This window comes from Mustela nigripes, chromosome 5 (assembly GCF_022355385.1).
Source record: "Mustela nigripes isolate SB6536 chromosome 5, MUSNIG.SB6536, whole genome shotgun sequence".
Taxonomy (NCBI): domain Eukaryota; kingdom Metazoa; phylum Chordata; class Mammalia; order Carnivora; family Mustelidae; genus Mustela; species Mustela nigripes.
The window spans coordinates 85,050,234-85,077,238 of NC_081561.1; the positions used below are offsets into that span (position 1 = coordinate 85,050,234).

The 27,005-nt window shown below is 41.6% G+C and overlaps 1 protein-coding gene across 13 annotated transcripts in view; it reads right to left on the bottom strand.

The window, feature by feature from the left end:
• MAP7 (microtubule associated protein 7) overlaps positions 1-27,005 on the bottom strand; it is a 167,451-nt gene that overhangs the window by 47,072 nt on the left and 93,374 nt on the right. For all 13 annotated transcript variants that reach the window (XM_059400796.1, XM_059400791.1, XM_059400789.1 and 10 more), the window contains 2 exons: positions 12,087-12,185; positions 5,203-5,280 (listed from right to left, as the gene is read on the bottom strand). In XM_059400796.1, coding sequence (XP_059256779.1) covers positions 5,203-5,280; positions 12,087-12,185 — 177 coding nt within the window. The remainder of the gene's footprint in view (positions 1-5,202; positions 5,281-12,086; positions 12,186-27,005) is intronic.

Sequence of the window (27,005 nt, forward strand, 5' to 3'; positions counted from 1 at the left end):
CATATCATTTTAAGAAAAGGGGTTGAACTGTGTATCTCCTTGGGTGCAGAAAATTTTTCACCTGTGAAAGAGTTCTTAAATATTCTCTTGAATTTGTCAACATATTGTAGGGCTGTCAGTTTTATAACATACATAAAAATTCAACAGTTTTAAGGCACAACTAGTGTATAGATGACCTTTGTAGCCTTGTCCCTCTGAGACAATGTTTAAGAATAAGAATCCAAGACCTGTTGGACTGACCTATTACAACGGCAGGTATTATCTGATAATTTGGTAATGTCTTAGCAAATCTGCAGTACACCTGCCGCATTCGTCTGTGCTCATGTTAACATGCATATAATTAGTACTCATTTACCATTTGACGATAATGGTTAGACATTGACTATGGGCCGGGCACTATTAATAGGTACTGGGCATGACAAAATGACACAAGTACTTTCTCTCGTAGAGCTTATACCCCAGTGGGGGCAGACAGATAACAAACAAGTGAGTAAAAATACACACATGCTTGGATGTTGAAAGTAATATCAAAGACATATTAAAGACATGCTTAAATATGCTCTGGCAGAAAGAAAATCCATCTACTTATCACAATGTAAAAATAAAACACACACCCTTCTATAAAATAAATTACCTTAACAATTATGGCAGGCCCACACAATAAAAAGGACAACCATGGTGTTAATTTGCTGCTAAATGTGATAATGCAATGTATAATGTTGTTTGGCCCATTATTATTATTAATATTGCATGAAAGACTGCAGAGTAAGGAAAGTCTGCAAATATTTACTACATGTCTGTTGAATAATTAGTACCATGCCATGTACTGGGATACAAAGAACTAGCAAATTATAGTCAATCACACCCTTTAAAAGTTTAACAGACATGAAACCAGGAGGTTATATAAATCCAACTAGGAAAAGTTCATAAGGGCAAACAGCAGCATTAGAATGTGAGCTAAAATATGAGGTTACCGACCGCAGAGTGAGAAAATGATCAATTTCTGAAAGAGGGAAAGGCCATGAGGAGTAGAAAGGGCTTCAAAAAGAGGGAGTGGCCCTAACTGCAACACAGCTGGAGAGATGCAGTACATCTGCGAGATGGTTCTAGTGAGCAGGACCTGAATTTATGAAGGCCTGGATGGGTCTGATAGCACAGGCAGCAGATCTGAAGGCAGGGACCTGACATTTATCTTGAACATTGCATCAGCTATTCATATGACTAAGTGGACTGAAGGACAGAGAGAATGTGGCAACTTCCACCCAGCTACTAGGCTCCAGACACTGAAGCTCCAGCTCGAGGACTAGGCTCAGTCCAACTCGCCACTGGTAACTTCAAGTGGCCCAACAGGCCAGAGTGGAGACTAGTGAGGGCCCAGCACTGGGACCCAAAGGAAGAGAAAAAAAATGTTTTATAATGCAAAAGAGCCAACAGCTAAGACTAGTGGTCAGGAAGATGCCAGTGCCTCCAGCAATAGGACAATTACCAAGCACAGCTGAAAGACATTATTGCTTGGGGCCAGAAAAATACTTGTACAATTGACCGGGCCACAAAAATCACCCAGAGGAATTGGTTTTGGAATGAGAGTTGATGAGCCAGTTGTACAGAAGCTGACTTTCAGATAATGGGGAAGCATCGACTGCCTTAGGAGCAAATGAATGTGTAGAACCCATGTCATCAAAAAAGGAGAGTCGGAACCCATGTGCACAAATGAAATTTTTTTCCCTTACGGAAAAAAAAACAAAATTAAAGCTTGGAAGAGAGTTGGTGAAAAAAAGATACAGAGGTCAAGAGAGGGGAATTTGAAGGAATGGCCTGAAGAGACTCAGATAGAAGGGAGTGGTTAGGGGGATTCCTTCACGGAGAAAGCTTTCAAGACTGAAAAATACAGCTTTCAGAGTATTTGTGCTCAACCAAATGGACAGAACAGCCCCAAACATGAAGAATTATGCCTGGTTTTATGTGATAAATTGAAGGACAATGTAGAAAGACTAAGCCACATGACCCAATCCCACCATAAATTCATTAAAGCATGAGTCAGAGATTTAACCTACAGAAAGTTATGAGGATGTCCTCTCTATTTACAGAATAGTACAAACATGACATGCCGCCCAAAACAAAAGGAACTTTATTCTCCCTCTCCACTTTGCTTTTTTGAAACTTTGGATTAAAACAAAAAATTTTAATAATTTCAATGTCAGTTGCAATCTATATCCAACACTGAGTAATCAATCTCAATGTCCAATCATTTAAAACTTTGCTTTGCTGGAATTTATGGAGTGTACTCCAATTTTTTTTTCCCCTTAAACTTGAAAAGCGTTACAGTTTGAAAGCCTGGTAACAGCTGGTATTACCAACTGTTTTTGTTTTTAAAAAAGCACAGTCCAGAGATCTGATATTAACATTCCCTCACCCCTTCTTTTTAAAAATATTCCACTGTCATTATAGTTTTTGCAAAGCACAGTTTAAGGGTAGCTGCTCGGGTGTGTCCTTCCATTTTTAGTACTAAAAGATTTTTTTTAAGAAAACAACTTTATAGACTGCAAGGCACAATTTAAGTTAGGTGCTAGGTTTTAGATAACACTTTTACAAAAATATATGTATGTGTGCTCACATGTATGTTTATTCATGTATTTATGAAGATTGAAGAGAGCCTCTCAAGATTTAATTGCTGCTATGACTGATTACACGGAAAAAATAAGGCAAAAAGACATTGCTTTAAAATTAAAAAAAAAATGCAATTAATGCAAATGAAAAATAAAAATTAAGACTGATGTATTTCATGAAAATTGTGATTTTTAACAACAAAAAGAGATCAGAATTAAGGAAGCCATGATATATAACATGGCAGGGATAAGAAGAAAAACCATGTCTATTATATGATGGCTCACTAAAACAGTCCAGGTGTAATAACAGGATAATACAATCACCTGAAAACTACTTCGACCCATGTAATATAATCTGTGAAGCATGATGGCTTCCTTTAGCAAATGCCTTTTCCCACATATCCCTGTGTCACTGTTTTCTGATCTCTGTCTCTTCCACCCTCCTGGACAGCACTTCCACATCCTCTGGTGGGAAACTCTGCCGGCACGTGATACCCACAGACTGGTCGGGTGCTTCTGTGGGTTCTCACCAACCCGTGTGCATACCCTTTCAATACCACCTCCAATTACAATTGCTGTGGGTTTATCTCCCTCCCCACATACCCTGCAGCTAGCCTTTGAAGGGTGGGTCTCAATCTCTATCTTTTGAACACAATACCCAGAAAACAAGGTTTTTGACTTTATAAATTAGTAAGTCCTGTGCTGCCCTGTGGATATGAATTAAAATGTGGGGTTTCCTCTTAAGACAAACATCGAGCCACTCAACATACAGAACTAGGCAACTTGCAGGAGACTGTGTAGGCTCAAAGCGATAGGTCTTGTAACTTCATAGCATAAGAAGTGAGATCATTTTTGTTTGACCAGCGTGTTAATTAATACATTCCACAAAACTAAAAAAAAAGGAAAAGAAAAAACCAAACAGTGCTTGGCTTTGAAAGACAAACCCAAACAGAAAGGTCTGAGTTACTGTGTAAAAGCTGACTCACAATGGGATTTAAATCATAAAGGGGTGATCTCCTGATCCTCTGGAGCTACTTCTACTCTAGCAGGTGGGAATTCATGCTGCAACTCTAAGGAAGAGATAAAACGGTTAAGACCTGACCCCGCTGGATGGGACAGAGAGGGGAGAGAACTCAACAGCTAATCCTTGGACCCATCCAAAGACAGTGCAAATACCAGCCATCCCAGAGCAGGTGGGCAGTTGCTTTTTTGTGCTTATCTGGAGTCTCTTTCTGCTTGGGATGCTCTGCCTTTCCTCTGTTCTGATCTACTTGTCAAACCAACCTGAATCAGGGAACAGTGGGCATACCTCCCAGGAGCAAGAGACCCAGGCTGCAGAGTATGTGGGGGAAAGCATCAGCCTGAGGGCCACAGAAAGCCCTCCACCAGGAACCCACCCGCCTGCAGCAAGCCTATCAGCCACAGGGAACTTCAAGCCTGGGCAGAAAGCTAGGCACACAAAAGCAGCAGAGCTCAATCCCTTCCACCAAGTTGTTGAAATCTGTGTCAAAAAGACTTTGGCAGCAAAAGAACTGACCTGGCATGCCCATTATGGCAAAGGAGAGAACAAGGCCCTTGTTGGAAGAATTAAGTAATGTCAGTAGACTTCTGAAAACCAGCATCCCAACAATTTCACAGATTTGGGTTTGTGGATTAGAACAATAGAAAAGACGGGGTACACATGCTGGGTTCTCCCGCCGAAACATGAATTCTTACAAAATGCAGTGGAACTCTAGAAAAGTTAGGGGTTATCCACTGGGAACATGCTAATAACCTCGGTCAGTCCAATTTTTAAAGACAGAGACATTCTGCAACACTGAGACAAACTAACCAGACATTTCATCTTTCCAAGGCACTTAAGGAGAGCATCCTGTTTTAGCAGTTTGGCATAAATGGACATCAAAGTAAAGGAGGAGTTAGCATGAGCATCCTTGCTCAGTGTTCTAGAGGACACTGGTGCTTTGATCTTGGCTTCCTGGTAAGGTCATCCCTGGGACACAGCTCTCCAGGTGATGGTATGGCCAATACCACAGTTGCTAACCTTTCACAAAGACCTTAGGTAGCAAAAGAAAAATCAGACGGCTCAGCACCAGGTTCTGCACTCTTCTGGCAGCAAGGCTGGTCGCATCCGTCTATAAATTCAGCAGCAGGGTTATTTTATTATGGGAAGCAGGAAGTGCCCCAGTAGTCTACACACTCATGACTCTTCTTCACATAAAATAGAACCATAAGCTCACTGTCCTTGTGTGCTGTTTTTTTTTTTTTTAAGCTGTAAAATGTAAGCTGAGCCATTGAGCCTGTCGTACATACATTCTCTCCTAAACCACATTAAACTGTGATTACAATAAAAGAAGGGAAAAGGACCTTAATCCTGGGCTGGGCTTTCCTGTTACTTAGAATCTGGTCCCCTGTTTCTATCACATACTAAATTCTGTTTCACATCCATCTGTATGACTCACAAAGGCACGTCAGCGAGCATAGTCATTAGAGTGATGTCCGTGTGCTCAATGGTTAAGTGGCCTTTAGTCTTGAGGTGAAAGGTAACAACTCAACGACAGTGTCCCTGAAGGAGGGGATGAGGGCTGGGGATGGATACCTAGCTGCTTCTCACGTTCCTCGCGGCGCTCCCTGGCCATCCGCTGCCGGTCATCGACCCGTAGCACGAGAGGAGGGTCTGCAAATGAGATAAAACATATAAGCAGAAGAGTGGATTTTCTCATTACAATATACTTTGATAAATACCTTTTTAGCTAGTAAGTTCGATGAATGAAATATTACTATGTCTTACAACAACTGAATGAAAGTAAGTATCAAAGTTTCACATTGTGAACATCAACTCTGCACCAGGCATTGTTCTAGGTGCTGAAAAGAAAGCAATCGAGGAAAAAAAAAAATCTCTGCCCTTGTGGGGACTGTGCTCTATTCAGGGAGAATTTTACAAACAGGATAAATAAGAGATAACGGAATGAAAAAAAGGGGCTGGGGCGTCTGGGTGGCTCAGCTGGTTAAGCGTCTGACTTTGGCTCAGATCATGATCTTGGGGTCCTGGCACGGAGCCCCATGTGGGTGCTCTGCACTCAGCAGGAAGCCTGCTTCTGCCCCTCCCCCTCATTGCATGTGTTCTCTAATAAATAGAAAAAATCTTTAAAAAAATGAAAAAGGGGAAAATATACTGAACGTTAGTTTGAAATAAATGCTAAGGGGACAACAAAGCAACAAAGGGGATTGTGACATGGCAGGAAGGGACTGTTTAACATTTTAGACAAGGGCCAAGGGAGGCCTAACTGACGGAACTTTTACGTGTAAAACCCTGATGGAAAGGACACATGGATGTGCAGATATTCCAGGAGATGGGAAGCAAGCACAAAGGCCCTGAGATTAAGAGCACATAATGTGCTCAAGAAACGGGTAGATCTACGAGCCTGGAACGGAGCGAGATCGCAATCAATGGGGCCAGACCTGCAAGGGCCATGGCACGGGGCTTGCTGGTCACAGGGAGGACTCTGGATGGCACTCCAAGCAAAACACTGCTGCGGGTTTCCCAGCAGAGAGCTATACTAATGCATTCACTCTGCTACTACATAAACAAGCAAAATGATGATGATGATGATAATTACCTCAAAATCAGGTTTATTTTCTCTTCTTTTAAATTGACATATTTTTAAGATCTCATGTTAAAAAATAGAAAGCTAGTGGGACAATATTTTACATAGCATGGTGGTGGTTCATCAACAAATTGAAAGGCCCTCCATCCCAAAGGCCTCTTGAAAGCCACGGGATTTGTACATTGAGGGGGAACAGAAACCGTAGAAAAGGCCCATCAGGAGCCTGCAAAAACCTGGCAGTGAGAATCAAGTGCAAGACTAAGTGATAGCATTTTATGCTTTTCCTTTCTTTTTCTTTCTTTCTTTTTATTTTTTAAGATTTTATTTATTTGACAGACAGAGATCACAAGCAGGCAGAGAGGCAGGCAGAGAGGAGGGCAGGGAAGCAGGCTCTCCACAGAGCAGAGAGCCCGACATGGGGCTGGATCCCAGGACCCTGAGATCACGACCTGAGTCAGAGGCAGAGGCTTAACTCACTGAGCCACCCAGGCACCCCTCTTTTATTTTCTTTTAAGATATGAGTTTTAGAATCTGGTCAAAGGACCCCTCAGTAGCTCACATTTATTAGGATACTTACTTTTCAGACTTACTGATTATTTATGAGATTTCAAATATTGTTTGTGTAAGAAAATATGGCTCCTGGCCCCAAAAGATTTACTTCTGGAATCTGAAAATGGGCATGTGGCCTCCTGCTCAGGCACCTGGTTATGGGCCATACACAGGGGTGTTTTACTGTCATTTGTTTTTGGTGAAAAGAAATGACAGCATGGCAAGTGGCATTTGCAAGAAAGAACTATCTGAGAACAAGTCAAAATGCAGTTAGAAGAGACCTTCAGGGACACCTGGGTGGCTCAGTTGGTTAAGCAGCTGCCTTCGGCTCAGGTCATGATCCCTGCGTCCTGGGATCGAGTCCCGCATCAGGCTCCTTGCTCAGCAGGGAGCCTGCTTCTCCCTCTGCCTCTGCCTGCCATTCTGTCTGCCTGTGCTCGCTCTCTCCCCTTCTCTCTCTCTGATAAATAAATAAAATCTTTAAAAAAAAAAAAAAAAAAGAAGAGACCTTCAATGATTACTTACGACTTAAGTAATATGCCTTAAACAATGAGGTTTACCCGTTCATAAACACTTATTTAACTATATATAACCCCCAAATCAACTTTATTAAAAAAGACTTTATATAAAAAAGACATAAGCACTTTACAGAAAGCCCACAAAATAGTTTAGGGGTGCCTAGGTGGCTCAGTTATTTAAACGTCTGCTCTTGATTTCGGTTCAGGTCACAATCTCCAGGTGGTGAGATCGAGCCCCGCATCTGGCTCTATGCACGGCATGGAGCCTGCTTGACATTCTCTCTCTCCCTCTGCCTCTTCCCCTCTCCCCGCTCCCATACTTTCCTTCTCACTCAATTAATAAATATCTTAAAAAATAGTTTAATTCCTTTGAATTACATTTATAATTTCTGTCACACCCTTCTTATTCATAGTGTGTACTTTTGAGTACTTGCCAAATTTCAGGCAAAATTTTGAAAAAAAATTTTCGAAGGGAAGATTTTAATAACAACGTATGGGACACACACCCCCTCACCTATCCTCTTCTACCCTAACCAAGCCTGAGAGCTCCAAATCAATCACAATATCAATAACCCAGTTACACACTATAATGGTTGCTGTTTGGATACACAGTAGGAAAACAGCACTACATGGGATGATTTCTGTAATATTTCATATGAAGATTATGCTCATCGCATGTAACGAACACCACCCTGACTGATCGTTTAATATATAAGAAACAAGGACATATAGATTGCTGCACAAACAAATCAATCAATTGCTAAAAATAAGGCCAATGCTTACAAGTATCACGATTCCCGCTGACCTTGTTTTGAGTGCTGGAATGATAATCACTATTCATTTGGAATCAGATTTTGAGGAAGTAAAGAATTAGGGCACGGTGATTGTGATATCCTAGATGATTTTGGTTGGATTAGGAACCTGGCATTAGAAAACGCTGAATTGTAGAGGGAAAAAGTCATTCAGGTCTTTTTTTTTTTTTTTTTTTAAGATTTTATTTATTTATTTTAGAGAGAGTGGAGGGGAGAGGGAGAGAGAATCTCAAGCAGATGCTGTACTGAGCACCCTGAGCCCGACGGTGGGGCTCCATCTCCGGAGCCCCAGATCATGACCCTGAGATGGTGACCTGAGCTGAAACCAAGAGTCAGAGACTCAACTGACTGGACCACCCAGGTGCCCCAAGGCATTCAGTTTAAATTCTGTTTCCATCCTTCTGATTACATCCGTCACTTGGGTGCCAGAATGTCAATAATACTGCTGGTGGATTAGAGATGGGGTGGGGGAGGAACAAAGCCTTATTGGTTTTGTTCACTGCGTATTCCCAGTGTTCAGGACCACATCTGGCAGGAAGGAGAATATTTAGAAGCATCTGTTGAACGAATGAGCAAACAACCTTCACTAACTTTCAGAGCCTTTAACCCCCCCCTCAACATACACCAATGGGGCAAACAAACAGCAACCTCATATTTGATAACAGACTTAAAAAAAATAAATGTTAAACAGTCACAGTTTTAATAACCAAAAGCTGATAAAAATTATCTTTAAAGAGAGGTTTCCAAAAAGAAAAAAAATTGAATAGTTCCAAGTAAAGAGTGAATTTTCTAGGATTCTTCGTCTGCCTCTCATCCCCAACCCTCATGTCCCTTTTCCCTGCAACAAAACCAAGGTGCAGGAAGTAAATGAACGTCCTGAACATTTCCCATCGTTTCCTGACAGATCTAACACTGTCAGAAGGAAAAGTTTTCAGAGCAACAGAACGTTGCTGTGAGTTCACCTGCAGCTGCCCTCTGCATTCAACCTCTGGCTGGGACGACTTGAAGCAGGGGGCTGGCCACCCAAACTGGGGCACTTTCAAGAGTGATGGGAAGTGCTCCTGATATCCTGTCTTCAGTGACATGCATGAGCCTAGACCACAAAGGGGGAACTCAGGGGCTCTCGAAGAAAGAAAATCAACTGACACGGACAAGGTTTTCTCAAGAGCTCACCAGGCTTTGACTTCGATCCGAACAACTAGAGTTGACACAATAAATAACTTCACTGGGGCTTTTGCATTTTGCAAAGCACTTTCACAAACATTATCACTTTGTTCTTCACAACAGCTCTACAAGCTGGCCAAGTACCTACTCCTTCAAGGACGAGTTCTCATGCCTGTTTTCCAAAGGAGAAAGCTGAGGGAAATGTCTGTGACCAAGGAAGGTGGCACAGTGAAGTGTCACAGCTAGTTCCTAAAACCAGATCTCTAGCTCAACCCCGGGCCCTTCTGCACACCAGGGCACTCAGGGAGGCATGACAGCGGCAAGATGGAGCAGTCAGAGAAGGCCTGGAAGATTCCAAGGCCTGCATTCCTCTGTGATGGAAATGACTTATAAATGCTAGTGAAGTTTTTTGTGGCTCTTTTAAGACTTGTTGGTGGAGCGTGATAAAGGGATAGAAATTAAGAGGGATTTTTAAAAATGAATTTAAGTTTCTGCTTTTTTTTTTTTTTTTTTTTAGGTATGTACTGATCATGAAAAGAATGCCAATGTTCTCATCTAATTAGATTACACTCTGAATCATCTGGAGGCAGCTGATGGCATCCTCAAGAGCCCTCACCCACTCTGTAGACATGGTGTAGACATATCCGTGATTTTACAAATGGTCTCTTTCTGTCTGGGTCCAAGTATTCCCAGCTGAGAGCACTTGTCTTTCCTAGATAACATGAGACATACCATGCCCACACTTATAAACCACAAGGGCCTCCTATGCCTGTTTCCAAGATAAAATATTAACAACTTGAATGTTATTAACATCAAAGAGATGTTCTAGGGTCTTTATCAGAGGGTAAAAGATGGGAAAACATTTAACTAAAATTTACTGGGTTAGGGACGCCTGGGTGGCTCAGTTGGTTAAGCGGCTGCCTTCAGCTCAGGTCATGATCCCAGCGTCCTGGGATGGAGTCCCACATTGGGCTCCTTGCTCAGCAGCGAGCCTGCTTCTCCCTCTGCCTCTGCCTGCCATTCTGTCTGCCTGTGCTCACTCTCTCACTCTCTCTGACAAATAAATAAAATCTAAAATAAATAAATAAATAAAATTAAATTTACTGGGTTAAAAAAGACCCCAAGAAATCATTTGGTCAGACTATCCATTTTGGGTTGAGGACAATATTCAAAATATTCCAAAATTTAGTATATACTTTACTTTTCACCACCCCTGCCCCAAGTTCCAGAGAATGAAAATTAATAGACTGCTCTAGTCAGACATTCCCATGACTTGTATCTCATAGAAGTAACAGGTTTTACTCAAGCCTAGCCATCCAACATGAAAATTCTTCTATCATCCTTTGGAGATACTAAGGAAAACAACATGGTGGTTTTAAAAGCAAGACCTTCATATGTACATCAGCTCATCTATATATATTTATATAAGCAAGGAGACACATGATGCTCAAAGGACACAATATGAATGACTGCCAGAGAGGTTAGGGGTGGAGGGGAACGGGCAGAATGGGTGAGGGGAGTGCAAGGTATAGACGTCCAGTTATGGAATGAGTAAGTCACAAGGATAAAACGTACAGCACAGGGGATACAGTCAAAACAAGGAGAAAACAGTATATAGCATTTAGCGAATGTTCAGTTCTCATGGTAAGACAAATGAGGTTTCCATGCTAAAGGATCCTCACTTCAGTGTAAGGAACCTAAGTCCCCTAGAATAAGGCCTGGGAGCACAGGGGCCCTGCTTTGCTCCTCCAGTCCCTGTCATGGTCCCAGGCACAGGACAATTACTCATTAAGTAGTAGATGGTGGCTGAAAGGTAGGTGGGTCCATGAACAGATGGAAAGGCAAACTGACTAAGTGGGGAGTCTCAGCCTGCTAATTAAAATTGCACTGAAATTACACATCATCTTCCACTAATGGCTGGTCATACAGTCTGGCAATAGTACTTGTTAGCTGTCCTTTGTTTAAGCAAGAAGCCAGATTTATCTGCTCTGTTAAGATCTTTCCCACATGGAAACCCCACCAACCCACCCCCGCTAAACTACGAATAATGGGGGAATGTTTTGTTTGAAGCTAGAAAGAGTGATTTCCATCTTAATTCTCACTGATTCACTGCTCTTGAGTGATTTTGGTCTCGGATGCTGCATAAAGTAGGCTTCCAAGGCCCTCATGAGGGGGTCAAATTGCCGCTGCGTCTCTTTGCTTGTCTACCATCATACTGGACAGTGGGCTCTGTCAAGGACCACACAATGGCTGTTGGACACCTGGAAGCAACTTCATTGTCTTCAACTGTTTATGTTTACAGGCTGTTTGCTTCTTTGTATCACTGAGTGGAACAGACCATGAATCACAGGCTATTAAATGAAATTACCATGTAGGTGTACAATCATTGCAGACAATAGAGAACAAAAACATAATTCTGTAGCAGCTTTGCTATGTATGAAGATTTCCTTAAATGGCTTTTGAAAATGTCACAAGAAAAGATATACAGTAATGCTGGGCACACAGGCACAAAAAGTTGTGGTTCACGCACCATTACAAAAATGAATAGGAAAATGATTACCTCTTATGCATCGCTGGACAGTAAACAATGCACCCACACGCATTATCTCGCTGATTGCCAAAATGATTCTGAGAAATTAGCAGGGCATGTGTTTGAATCTCCATTTTAGAAAGAGAAAATCAAGGCTGTAAGAGGTTCTCGGACTTAAATTCATATAAGCCAGTAGGAGTTGTGTTTTGGTAGCAGGATAGAAACTAAGTTCTCCTAAATTCCAGCATGCCTTAAGGCTTTAGGGATAACTTTTTTTCTACAGCAAAAGACATGAATCGTACCTGGTTTACTTCCTGAGTAGTTGCTATTCTGTCCCGAAATAGCAGAGGGACGGCTGGAGGCAGCAGTTTTCTTTTCTTGCACTTTGTAGCTTTCAGGCGCTGTACAAATGAGACAAAGAGAAAAGACCATATTTAGTTTCTTAAAATTGATTTAGAAACATTCACCTATTCAATGTTTACTGTGAACCTTTGTATCAGGCACAAGGCTAGATTTAGGAAATAAAAAGATGAGGCTGTTACAACTCTTGCTGGCTCAGTGGGAAGGACACACCCCAAACTCAAGGGCTGTGGCTCAACCGATCCTCCAGCAGTAGCATGTTCAAGGTTGGTCCCAGTTTAAACATAAAGCAAGCAGGTGGAAGCATGACTGGTATCCAAAGTCTCTGATCTTAGTTCTTAGAAAGCTCATGCATTAGGGACCCAACATTCCAAGAACATACCCAAGTGGGTCACTAGAAGGGAGCCAGGACATAAAATTTACTAGGATTTTGAAACAGGTATTGGAAAAAGTTCCGTAACACAGATTATTAAAGAGACTATGGGAAATGTATTCTCGGAAAGGAATAAAGGGGCAGACATACCCGGTAGTTCTCTGGTTATGTCAAGTGCAGGATCCCATACTTTAAACACATTACTTTCTTTACCCATATGTATTTTTTAAAGATTTTATTTATTTTTCAGAGAGGGAGAGCACAACCAGGGGGAGCTGGAGGCAGAGGGAGAAGCAGGCTCTCCACGGAGCAAGGAGCCTGATACAGAACTCGATCATAGGACCGAGGGGTCACGATCTGAGCTGAAAGCGGATACTTAACACACTGAGCCCCCCAGGCACCCCTTTACCCATATTACTTCAGTGTACCTCAAAGGATATTTAAAAGATATCTGCTACTGTCTCAGATACAAGTCATGTCAAAAACCGAGCCCATGAGTTTCTGCCTCCTACTCTATGCCTTATAACCTGCTCTGCGGTCTTCCTCACCAGCTGAGAATTCTGCCCTTCCATCTGATTATGCCCCAAACCCTGGACTCACCCTTGATCCTCATGTTCAATCTGTTAGTAAGTTCTTTCCCCTCTACCTTATAAAACATTTTACCACCTCTCTAGCTGCCTCTCTAATCATCTCCTCCCTGTGTGACTACAATATAATCTTACCCAGTCTACCTGATCTTCCCACTGACTACCTTTAGTCTGTTTTCATCGTAGTAGCCAGGGTGATCCCCTTAAAATACAAGTGGCGTCACTCCTCTGCTCAGAACTCTCCAATAGCTCCCATGTTGCTTGGAGTAAAACCTAAGGTCTCCATCATGGCCCACAAGGTACCCCTTTCCTTCTGAATTACTCTGTTCTAGTCATCCTGACTTAGTCCATCCCAGAACTTTGCAAGGACTCGAAACATTCTTGTCTCTGATACCCACATGGATTTCACATCCTCTGGGACTCTGCTCAATAAGACAGATAAGAAAATCCTCTTGAATTGTTTAACAGAGCAACCCCACCACTCAGCACTTCACACTCCTTCCCTGCTTTGTTTGGAGCCCTTGCCCCTGACATATGACACATTATCTCTTCATTAGGCTAAGGAAATTGGACATTATCGAGACAATAGGAATTACTTGCTCAATGTTTTTGAACCAGAAAAGATGGGATGATAATTATGCTTTAAGAAGAGCAAATTTGAAAACTGTTCCTAAGACATACTGAAAAAAATTACTAAAAAATATTCCCTAAATTTACTTTCAACCTCTAGAGAGCAATACACCAAATTTTTGTGGTATTAGCATGGAAAACTGTGGATAATGGGGTGCCTGGGTGGCTCAGGCAGTTAAGTGTCTGATTCTTGATTTCTCAGGTCATGATCTCAGGGTCTTGAGCTCGAGCCCTTCAATGGGCTCCGTGCTCAGCAGGGAGTCTAGTTGAGATTCTCTCTTTCTCCCTCCCCCCAACCCTGCATACATGCACACACACTCTCAAATAAATAAATCAGTAGATATTAACCACTATATTATTTTATTATATTTATTATTTATTATTAACTATATATTATAATATATAATAACTAATATAGATAAAATCATAGACTAAACAGTAAAAGTATCTTATACAAATCTTTTAATATTGCTTACTTTGGATTTGTTTGCTTTAAATAATAGCTTCAAACACAGACATTGACTGGTTTAAGTTTTATCTATTGGGCTTTTTTGGCTTTATTTTCAAGGAAAGTTCTGTAAACATATAGTAAAAAATGAGCAGAAAGCAAATAAAAGGCCTCATTCAGTGTCTTCTGATGGGACCTTGTCACTTGAAATTTTACCAGGCAAGCTACCACTGGAAAAGGGCTACATGGTGTGTGTATGTGCTTACACTGGAGGATGGTGGCTGGGAGGGAAACTGAAAGGAGTATGAGTGGAACCGGGATAGGCTCTTATTCTGATACTGATCTAGAAGGGAAATCAGCAAGTATGCTTGGTTCTTTAATGCTGTCACATAACCTCTCATCCCACCTACCAAAAAGGAGTTGCCAGTTGTCACCATGTGGCAAGTGAAACCCAAGCTAACTGCTCTTGGCTCTAGGCTCACAACTTTAGAGAGATCCCTAAAGATACAAAAAAGTCGATGAAACTCAAAACTCGGAAAGTTTCTAACTCAGTATGTATAGAACAGCCTTTCACAGGGCTCCCGGGTGGAGCAATTGGTTAAGCGCAGTTAAACACGTGACTCTTGATTTCCACTCAGGTCATGATCTCACGGTCGTGAGATCAAGCCCTGTGTTGGGTTCTGCACAGAGTCTGCTTGAGATTCTCTTTTCCTTTCTATCTGGCCCTCTTGCTCATGCTCTCTCTAAAATAAATACATCGTGGGGTGCCTGGGTGGCTCAGTGGTTTAAGCCTTTGACTTTGGCTCAGGTCATGATCTCAGGGTCCTGGGATCAAGCCCTGCATTGAGCTGTCTGCTCAGCGAGGAGCCTGCTTTCCACCCCACCCCCATCTGCCTCTCTGCCTACTTGTGATGTCTGTCTGTCAAAGAAATACGTAAAATCTTTAAAAATAAATGAAACAAGATGGGATTGGGAGGGAGACAGACCATAAGTGACTCTTAATCTCACAAAACAAACTGGGGGTTGCTGGGGGGAGGGGGGTGGGGAGAAGAGGGGTGGGGTTATGGACATTGGGGAGGGTATGTGCTATAGTGAGTGCTGTGAAGTGTGTAAACCTGGTGATTCACAGACCTGTACCCCTGGGGATAAAAATATATGTTTATAAAAAAATAAAAAATTTAAAACAAACCAAAAAAACCTATCATAATAAAATAAATAAATAAGATAAAATTAAAAAATAAATAAGTGCATCTTTTAAAAGAAGAAACTTTCTCCTTATTCTGCAAGTTAATCTTATTAAAATTACTCATAAAGAAGTTAACTATTAAAAAACATAACAGAAAGAAGCAGAATGTATCACATATTTGGAGTACTAGGATTATAATTTTCTTTTTGTTATATAGCTACCTCTGGCACACAGTAAGTAAAGCCTTAATTAGGAAGCTATTTATGGATCTGCTATATATTATTTTTACTTAACTGAAAAAGAATTAGAACCATTTGTCTAGAACATATTTCAAATATTCCTTTCTTTCTTGCCTATATTTGACATAATTTAATCTTTCTCTGGTGACTGCATATCCGCAGGGCCCCCAGATCCTGACAACAAACATCAATCCTAACTGGATATTATGTAACTGTCCACCATGAAGGAGATTATGTTCAGTCCCATTGACTTTTCCAAATAATCCCTGATAAAAGCTTTTTCTGGGGGGTGGGGAGCTATAATTGTCTCATAATCTTGAAATTCAAATGTAAAAAATATACTTGAATTTAACTGGAGGTCTGGTTACTTGAATGCCAGTTGATCTACTCCTGACTTCCACTGGAGCTGCTCCTCCTGCCACTCCTTCCACCTCCTTCCACTCGCCTGCCCTCCTACCATCTGGATCTCAGGAATTCATTGCTATCCCAGAAGACCTTCTGCATCCTACTCACAACAAGATGCATGGAAAATTTTAGAATTTTTAGTGGCGCCTGGGTGGCTCAGTTGGTTAAGCGACTGCCTATGGCTCAGGTCATGATCCTGGAGTCCAGAGATCATGTCCCGCATGGGGCTCCCAGCTCCGAGGGGAATCTGCTTCTCCCTCTGACCTTCTCCCCTCTTATGCTCTCTCACTCTCCCTCTCTAATAAATAAATAAAAATCTTTAAAAAAAAATATTAGAATTTTTAATGCTCATGTAAAAATGACAGATTAACTTAGTAAAGCAAAAGTAATTTTACAAATGGTCTCTTCATTAAATATTATGACAACTCTAACAATTATAAATTACAAATAATTGCTAATGTCTACCCTTTCGGTTGGACATTCATCTAAAGTTTTCAGGTTATCTTTCTATTTTTCTATTAGTCCACTTTTCCTTCCACCTCTGTAAGAATCTTTACTTCTCCAACAACCTCTCTGGTTAACACTCTAATTGTGATAAGGCAGAAGATATAAACTCAAACAGATCTGGGCTCAGGTGACCTTCAGAAAGTTTCTTGACCTCTCTGAGTAGGTATGTGTGGGGGGATATAGCCTCCCTCATAGGGCTGCTGGGAAGATGGAGGATTAATGGAGAAGATGCGTGGGAAGAATCTGCCATCGAGATTAGTGCACAACAGGTATTGAACACACTCCTTTTCTCTCTTTCTCTCTTCCGATGAGGTCCTGGGCCTTCCTCAACCACGGTACTTGCCGCACTTGGCATGGTGTAGCAGTGTGTTTGGAAGTTTCCAGGAGGTGGTGTGTGCTCTGGAGTCAGCTGAGCTGGCTGTGCCCTTAACGGGCTATCAATTCTCGGCACATCACTTAACCTCTCAGCCTTAATTTCCCCCTCTGTAAAGAGGGACAACACTTAGTTTCAGGGTTGTGTAAATTAATGAGAGCACTGGGCTCACCACAAGGCTCAATAACTGGTAGAAAGCTTTTTTTTTTTTTTTTTTTTTTTGGCTCTCTCCTTATTCCCTACACAAATGTGGGAACCTGGGTCTCCATTTCCCCAGGGCTTTGCTCATGCAGCACTAATGGGGAAAGTAACCTATGTCAACTTGGTGACAGGGTCTTGGGGAGCAAAGTCTGGCTCAGCTGCTGGTTTCAGAGGTTTCCAACTCAGCTACAAGCATACCTCCTGGGGACCCTCAGGGTAGTAGGCGGGGCTTAATGGTATGATTTTTAGGGTACAACCTGGCTTTGGAAGAGGTAATCCTCAGAGTTTCTGGGACTTAGATGACAGCTTGAAGAGACAGAATGCCCTTCAAGTTACCACTGCATTAAGTAAATATGAGCTTTAAAAAAAAACCAAAAAAACCAAAACCCAAAAACCCAAAACCCAAACACTCCATTGTAATAATGAGAAATAAAACCTTTTTCTTATTTTTTTAAACAAAGAACAGGGAATTTCACTACTTGAGAACATGATGAAAGTAATTTACTTAAGATTTCCAACATTTAAAAAACTGGAAATCCTAGGTAACTCGCAGACAGGACTGAATATACCTCCCCCCCACCATTAAAAAATACCATTTTTTAAAAGACTCAGGTGACTTTCCAGTATTAATTTGAATCTCTTTCATTTTTTATAAAGAAAACTGAGTCATATAGCATAATGCTCAATAAGTCTTTGCTAGCCTTATAAAATCTCTATTGATCTTCCTGCTAGCTTGAAAGCTTTATTCCATTAGTATCCCATGTGTGAGTGTTAAAGGCAAGAGGAAGGATGCAGAGAAGCATCCTTGTGGTCTGGGGCTCTGTCTCTCTCCAAACCGCTCTGAAACAAAATAGAGAGATGGCAGACATTTGGAGCTTTCACCTAGTAAAAATCCTGCAGCCACTAAGTGCCATAAATGAGCTTGTGAAATCCAGATCCTCTACGATCACTGCATTCCTTGCCATGTCTTCCCATAAAGGGCACGGGTTCTTGCTGCTTTGTTTCTATTTTGGGCTGTATGGTCTGGCTGAAGAGTCTCTCTCAACTGATCAGAATAACTGGTTCAACAAGTGCTTAATGTAGTAAAAAAAAGCTTACTCTAATAAGACATTTAGGATTACAATCTTAGGAATCACACTGAGTTTAAATCTCACTGAATGGTATGTGGCCTTGACATCCACAAGGATAATATATTTCTTTACCATTTTTTAAAAAAGATTTATTTATTTTAGAGAGAGAATGCATGTGCACATGAGCGGGAGGAGGGGCAAAGGAAGAGTGGGAGAGAGAATCTCAAGCAGACTCTGTGCTGAGTGCAAGATGGGGCTCGGTCTCCCAACCCTGAGGTCATGACTTGAGCCAAAATTAAGAGGTGGGCAATAAACCGACTGATGTACCCAGGTGCCCCTTTCTGTCTCTATTTTTAACAGAGTTTAGCCATTAGGCCCAGCTCTGTATGAGATCTTTGCTATATTGTTCAGCTGGACTTGGTGGACATGCAGCTCAGGGTATACAAATAGCTTTGGGGGAGAGTAAACTAGAAGACAGAACTAGAGGTTGAACCACAGGCACATGCCATTTTTTTTTTTTTTTTTGAGGATTTTATTTATTTCAGAGAGATAGAGAGAGAACACGCACGAGCGCGAGCATGGGGAGGGGCAGAGGGAGAAGCTGGCTCCTTGCAGAGCGAGAAGCACAATGTAGGACTTGATCCTAGGTCCCTGGGATCACAGCCTAAGGCGAAGGCAGACGCTTACCTGACTGAGCCACCCAGGGGTCCCAGCAATTGACGCTTTTGTAGTGAAAAATGGTTGAATATTGCAACTTCATAGGTCTCAACTGAATAGTTTCAATTTATCTGTGCAGAAAAGACTTCACACAGCAGGCGTTAGAGAGCTCTCCTTAGGAAGGCCTGGTTTTGCTCCAATCTTAGCAGGAGTCTGACTCCATGCTGAGTCCTGAGTCTTCCTCGTAAATCACAGAGCCTGGGGTGGTCTTGCCAGACCCCCAGCACACTAAACAAATCACTTAGTTGAAAAATTTGGCTGTATAACACTGTTATGGCAATTAAAGAATGTTTTTGATTCAAAAACTTAACAGAGAGTGATTACAGAATAGTTTCCAGGCAATTCAGTGTTTCTCCTAAAGTTTTCTACTTTATCATCCTTTTGCTTATTTACTTGACAATTACATTTGATTCTAATAGAGTTGCCTGGAGTATTGTAACACAGATCTTTAAGGTTTTATCCAACATTATTTATGAAATTTGCCTTAGAATAAGGCCATAATGCAAACTTCTCTAATGACCTTTCTGATTAGTTCACAGGATAGAGAGCTTCTCAGTTTAAATGCCTCATAATTGTTCCTGAAATTAAAGAAATGATAGAGCTCATGGGAGTTCACCCTAGACAAACGTGGGTTCAGTTTTCTTCCTACTGGCATTGCCCAGATAGTATCTGACTCGGGGACACCTTGTGCTCAGTACTGGGAAGAAATATTAATGTGTCTCCCTCTACCACCTTTCCCTTCCGGAACCCTTACTTCTGGGTTACTTCTTCAAACTGTGTTTTGGAACTTCTGATTCTCCTCAGAACTTTTGGAACTTTCTTTTCTCCTCAGAAAAGTTGCTTCCTCTTATGGCCCAAAGCACATGCTCTACGTCCATCATTTTCAAGTGCATTTATAAATATGTTCTCTCAAATACAGTTTGTCTCCCACCTCTTGGGAATCTATGCTCCTCTTTCTCTGTAATCATTGGAAACTATGTCAAAAGGTGAACTGTCCTCAAAAAGTCAGCCAAACCTGATATTAGTCTCTTTGTTACAGTATCATCAGAACCACTACATTCCCAAGCTCACAAACACCAAATAATATTTTTTTTCAAAAAACGTTTTAAAAGATTTATTTGAGAGAGAGAGAGAGAGCAAGCGTAAGAGGGAGGAGCAGAAGGAGAAGGAGAAAAAAATCTCAAGCAGACTGTGCACTGAGCACACAGCCCGATGTGGGGCTCGAGCTCATGACACTCGGATCATGACCTGAGTCAAAACCAAGAATCGGACGCCTAACTGCAACACCCAGGTGCCCCTAAATAATTTTATCAATACACATTTACAGATACTCTCATGGGCCAGCCACTGAACCATACACTACAAGCACCAAGATCAAAGGACACAACGTCAACTTTTAAGATGCCTGTGAACATAGGAGGAGACAATAGGAAAACACGTGCAATCATAGCAATGAATCAGTTTTTTAAAAAAAATCAATATACCATAGAAGATAGATGCCAGATAAATGATGCAGATAGTATTACAGAGATTCAGAGGTGGGAGGAGGTGCTAAGGGGGTAGTAGTGATATAAGACTTCACTGCATAAAGATTTTGAAGAATGGAGAGAATCAGTAAAAGCAAAGAGTGAAGCAGAGAGGGCTGCAGGAGGCCATAAGCAAAACTACCTGGGCAATTAAAAAAAAGAAAAGATAAGCAAGGCACTATGCAGTTGGAACAGTGGGTTTAGGAAGGTAGGCAGTTGAAAACAAGGCTGAGGTCAAGGACTCCTTGAATTCCAAGAGTTTGGACTTTACCCTGAAGGCAATGCAAGTCACTGGGATAAATCACGTGAGACTTCGGGCGGGGGACTCTGGGTAAACAGAGTGAAGCCTATAACAAGCCTGCTGGAAGTATATATACAAATGTGCTTATCTTCTTAACGAAAACAATACAAGGAAACCAGGCTAAAAACAGACATCTTAAGAATTCTGCTTTCTATTTAATTTAAAAATTTTTCAGATCTTCACATTTGCCCGTAACAGGTACCAAGAGATAAATATCTGACCTCGAGGGAAAACAGAGACTCCAGTGACCTGGGGGAAAACTGTGCCTGCTACTGTAGCATCACAGAACCAGAAGAGTCGTCACTGTGGCCATCCAGGACGGAGCCGGCGAGGTTGCTCCACGCAGGGAAACTCCCTGAGCTCTCAGCCTCTCCTCTGCTTCAGATCCTGCAGGAAATGGGACCCCAGCCACCCACTCCATGGAGCAAGGGCGGTGGGTAGAATGACAAACACAGAATGGAGGGAATGTGCCTGGCTAGGGAACAAGTGGCATGCTCTGAAGGTCATTCTGCAGGACAGTCAAGGAAATAAAATGTGGACAGAGGCTCACTGGTGTCTTTAATCTTTCACAGATCGCCGCAGGATGGGGAAGCAGCCACGTCACCATGCAGATTTACAGGCACTGTGCCCTGGAGACGTGTGTAACTACAGATGCTGAGAAAGAGTGCAGAATGTAATTTGCCCTTCTACACCAGAATAAATCCACCGTGTGCTATGGTCTAAAATCCAGCCATGAGGGTGCCTGGATGGCTCAGTTGTTAAGCAGCTGCCTTCCGCTCAGGTCATGATCCCCGGGTCCTGGGATCGAGCCCCCCATCGGGCTCCCTGCTGAGTGGGGCATCTGCTTCTCCCTCTCCCTCTGCCTGCTGCTCCCCTCTGCTTGTGCTCTCTCTCTGTCAAATAAATAAAATCTTAAAAAAAATAAACAACAAACCCAGCCATGTTTAACGTGACACAGCAATAAGAACAAGGAACTGCTTTACTCAAGAATCTATTGCTTATTTCTTGTTGCAAAGACAAATGCAATTAAGAACATTTGATAATGTCTATCAGTCTCCCATTTCGTCCTTATTCATTCTGACAAGAAACAATTCAATTCTTACTTTTTCTTTGTATTTCGTGCTCTCCAGATACAACAAGAAGTTATGACTTGGTGGCTACAATAGACTACACCAGAGGCTTATAAGGCACGTGGAGTTTAGGGAGCGCTCATTCGGCCAGAATGAACAGGGACTGAAAGTCACTTTCTGATTACTTCATTTCTGCATAATGAAAAAAATGAAAAATTTATGACCGTGATAGAAAGGGATAGTCAACCGAAAGACAAAGAAATCTGTCCAATACTGAGATAATACAAACCCAACACAAAGACACTGATTTTATAAATACAAGCCAGCATTGTGTACAGTTATATGATCCATGGGAACAGAACGCACCAGAAACATCACTCCTCATCCTGAACTATAATGTGAAGGCACGAAGAAGGGGACAGGCACACAGAGCCATTTATTAATGATTTATAATAGTCTGTCAACTTCCAAAGTAAAGTTGAGGCAGTTGTGCCGAAATGTCCGCGGCAAAAATATCGACATGTCCGTAACTTTTCTACCAAAAATTCCATTTTTGCTTGTTAAATTACACATGACAGGGATAGCATAAATAGGACTTAAATAATAACAAAAGAGAATTCTGTCAAAACAAGTTATCAGGATACATTTAAGGGATAAGGAGTGGGCTACGTGTTTGCCTCCAAAGAGCTGTAATCACAGTCATCATTGTTTTGAGCTTCAAGAACCAGAGATGCTCTCCAACGGAATGGAGCTTGAGGCATTTGTCTCTGGTGCTCAGACAGGCGCAGTTCTGAGATAAGGCTCTAAGAGACCAGAGCAACCTGAAGACAGGGCCTGTGGTTTTCATCCTCAGGATCTCCATCTTTAGTTCACTATCTGGCACTTCTGTGACGCTGAATAAATGGCTGAAGAAGAGGCTGAGGGACGGCTGGAAGGTGGGTGGTGTACTCTGAGCAAATGGTAGCCAAGGCCCAGAAAGATAAAGTTTTCATGACAAGTAGAAAGAAAAAGGGTGCATTTGCTCATTTTTGGAAGGCTGCTAAGACTGCAGAGAAAACACAACCAAAAGAATTGTCAGATTCCTGTTGTGTCCATTCCAGGTGGGGGAAAAAAAAACCCAGAAAATATTGTAATTTTAGGATGGTTTTGACGTGACATCAGGCAAGCCCCAAAATCAAATCATTGCATCTGCAGCCACAAAACAGGAAGGTATGCTCAGTGCCACTTATAGTGAATATCACAGAACTAGAGAGAGACTCCAAATACAACAGAATATTGTCTATACGGCATGGGGAGAAGCATGAAGACATGACAGCCTTGGCTGCAAATACCAGAAAGGCTACAAAACAAGCATTTCAGCTTTGAGAGATTTGTAAACCCCAACATTTCCCCCAAAGCAATTTAATAGATTCCTTTTGGTAATCTGTTAAAAAGACAAACATCTGTTTTAGCTGAAATGAAGAAAACTGTATTTCAAAAAACCATGTGCCCCATATATTTTTTGTGTATAAGTGATTGGGAATCATTTCTCAAGCTGTTTTGTTTACCAATAAAAGCAGCTAGCTGATTCATGGTACAAAGTCCTTCTGATGTAGTTAGCAGACAGGAGCAAACATTACATACTTTAAATCCAACCCAAAACATTTTTATCTAAAAACAAATAAATAGAACAAGCAAAAACCTTTCTTCAGCCAGATGGCAACATTATAAATAGAACCGGAAAGGCTGTATCTTCCACCTGCATTAACATAAACCAGATTAAAAGGCAAACCTCTTCATCCCTATGGGTGACGGACCTTCTCCCTTCTCCATGATTTATCAACAGTCACAAGGCTAGGTATTATACAAATGAGCTCTGCTTCATAATATGAGTAATGTTTATGACTAAGCAAAGATTAGAGCAAAGGACAGAAATGAGGGGGAAAGCCTAACCATATTAAAAGTTTTCCATTTACACTAGGAAATGGTAAATTATGGAGACTGTAGCTAATTTTCCAAGTTTCAACAGCTGGATAGGGAGTTTATCAAATTAGACCGAATTCAATTAAATTCAGTGTGTAATTAAAAGCAACTATTTAAATAACTTGGGGAAAAATAATTAGAACTCAACTTCATTACTCTGTTTAATTAACGTAACCAACTGAAAGAAGGTGCTTTTACTTTTACCAGGATAATGATTTACTTTAAAAAGAAAACTAAAATTGCTAATACCAATATTTTATAAAATGATTACTATAGGCCACAAAACAGAAAAGCTTTCATACTTAAATGCCAAAAAAATGATCAAGGTAAAAGATGTATAGTTCTTAAAATCCCAAATAAACAACACAGTCATTTTTAATACCAGTTTTGCAAAGAAATGAGTATTATTTTAATCCTTTGAATATTAATCAACTGAGTTTAATCTGTGAAAAAAGCCCAGACATACAAGGCTGCAGAATATCAGTATTTCACTCTTCCTCCTCTGTAGAACATAACAGTAAAATGCTCAACTTTAAGTTTTCTTATGCAAACTCAGAAAAATGCCATAGGAATGAGTGGTAAATAAGGGAAGGTTAAGATTATTCCAATTCCTTCTTAGTCACAAGTGAATGTTTAACCTCAAGGTTGTTTAAAATCAGGGGCAGCCCCATCTCACCATGCTGTCCTACGCTGCCGTCACTTGTACATCTGTGTCCTTGCTCATTTTCCCCTCTCATTGGAACACCAGCCTCACCATTTCTTCAAATGTTTAAATCCAATCTATCTGCCTCTTTTTCCTTCCTTCCTACCTTCCTTCCTTCCTTCCTTCTTTTAATAGCTTTTATTGTTTTAAGGAAGTTTCAGGTTCACACGAAGCGGAGTGGAGAGTTCAGAGGCGTTCCCATGGGCCCCTACCTCCACAGAGTGCGCACTCTCCCACTATCAGTAGCCTGCACTGGAGCCGTACGTTTATTTCAATCAATGAACCTTTAGAGACATACCATTATCGCCCTAAGTCCACAGTTCACAACGTATTATTATCACCCAAAGTCCACAGTTCACAGAGTTCATTCTGTTGTTCTGGTATTTGACAAACGTAGAAGGTCATGTATCCGCCATTACAGCGTGGTAAAAGAGTCCAATCCACTTCTCATGGCCCCACTCAGTTCTCTTTCTCGTGTAATCTTTTCCAGCTATCCCAACACTTTTCCTTCTCTGAATTCTCCTACACACCCCAGTCTGCCCCACACTGGCTGGCACTTGATTTCATTGTGTCTTATGTCGTTTTTAGAATGTAAAGTTCCAAATACTGCTCATCTCACAGAAGCAAGGCCAAAAAAAAAAAAAAAAAAAGGTACTTTTTTGTAAAAAAACAAAAATAAAAACAGAAACAAAAACACAATTGGGGAAATGCTTGTTGTAGCCTTTCCCTCTTGGAAATTCATACTGCCAATTTGCATAGGCAAATTGTGTTGCTCCATGCTTGCTACCTAATAAAGGCCTATATGAGGCTTCTTCCCTAACAGAACGCTGACTGGCCACAAGGCACAGTTCTGGCCAAGACGCTGAACACTGCCGGGTTTGTAGGAATGCTCCTTAAAGGGGAGGTGTACTCAAGAGGCAGGGCTCCTCACTCTGCCTTTTTCTCTTGTCTTGAAGATGGGTATGATGTTCAAGGTAGAGCATCTGCCTTGTAACCAGGAAGCTATCATGAGGGAAAAGCTAAGGCAGTGACAGACACCCAGCCCTGACATCGTTGAACTGCTGTATCATTTATTTCCGTATTTCCTATAGGTAAGAAAAAAGAAAACTCCAAATTCGTTTAAATCACTGTTATTGGTTTTTTTTTTTTTTCCAGTACTCACAATTAAAAGTAATCTCTAATCTGACAGAGTTTCCACTAACTACAGAATGAGGTCCAAGCACGCACCTCTGCCACCAGATACCTTCCAAACTATGGCCCCTGCCTACCCTTCCAGCTTCCGCTTCCTCTAGCCTGCAACACGCAACACCTCTGTCTCAGGGAGATGGCACTGAGGGCCGGTGGTGAGATCCCAGATGGGCTCTGAAGGTGGGGAGACTCAGAGAAGGCAGAAGATTTGATGTTTAGTGGGGACGGGGACAATAAAAGGCTACCAAGGACAACGTGTGAAAAGGACAACCTAGGGAAAAAACAATGCGTACAAAATTAAGTGGTGATCAGATAGTAAGAACATCTCCTATGTTGTGTGTTAGAGAATGGCTCTCCATTCAAGGCATTCAAAAGCAGGCTGGACACATCGAGGGGCTCTGTGCATACTTCCTATTGACTTCCTGTTGGGTGCATCAGGAATCTTACGTATTCTCATTTCTTCCAGATGTCAACACATGTTGGCTCATCATATTAAAGCTGGTCAGCATTTAGCTTTGAAAGCAGTAGAAGAGCAAAGTCAGGAGGAAAAAAAAAGTAAAGGATGCCAGATCAGGGTTTTAATAACATCATTTGTGATAGAAATCAGCTCCAAACAATTTAGAAGCCAGTGGATTTCTGAAAAGAACATGAGGGTTCCCCCCAGCTAAGCTGGTCATCTAGAAGAGCTCTTGCCAGCACTGAAAGGGCCTGAAGCCAACTGTTTCCTCATTGCAATGGACTCACGCATTGGTTAGGGTAAGACTGCATTACCTTCTCTGTCAGCTAGTCTATAAATGCGGCATCACAGCAGATATTAATTCCACACTTGCCTATAAAAATTTCAACTGATTTGGCTTAATTTTATTAAAAAAACAAAACAAAACACTTCTATTGGGGTGCCTCGGTGGCTCAGTCGGTTAAGCAGCAGACTCCTGAGTTTAGCTCAGGTCACGATCTCAGGGTCCTGTGACTGGACCCCGCGTCAGACCCTGTTCTCAGCATGGAATCTGCTTCTCCCTCTCCCCTCTGCTCCTCCCCCTGCTTGCTCTCTCTCTCTAGTAAATAAAAATAAAAAACTTTAAAAATAATCTATTAGCTTTTCTATACTATAGGAAGACTATGAAGACAAAAATGCAAGGCCTATAATCCCATCACCTGGATAACTCATTTTTTAAAATTAATTAGATATTTAATTTATTTATTTGACTCAGAGAGAGAGAGAGAGAGCAAACAGGGAGGAGAAGCAGGCTGGAAAGGCAGAAGCAGGCTCCCACTGAACAAGGAGCCCAACGCAGGACTCGAGTCCAGGACCCTGGGATCATGACCTGAGCTGAAGGCAGATGCTTAACGCCTGAACCACCCAGGGCCCCCCTAT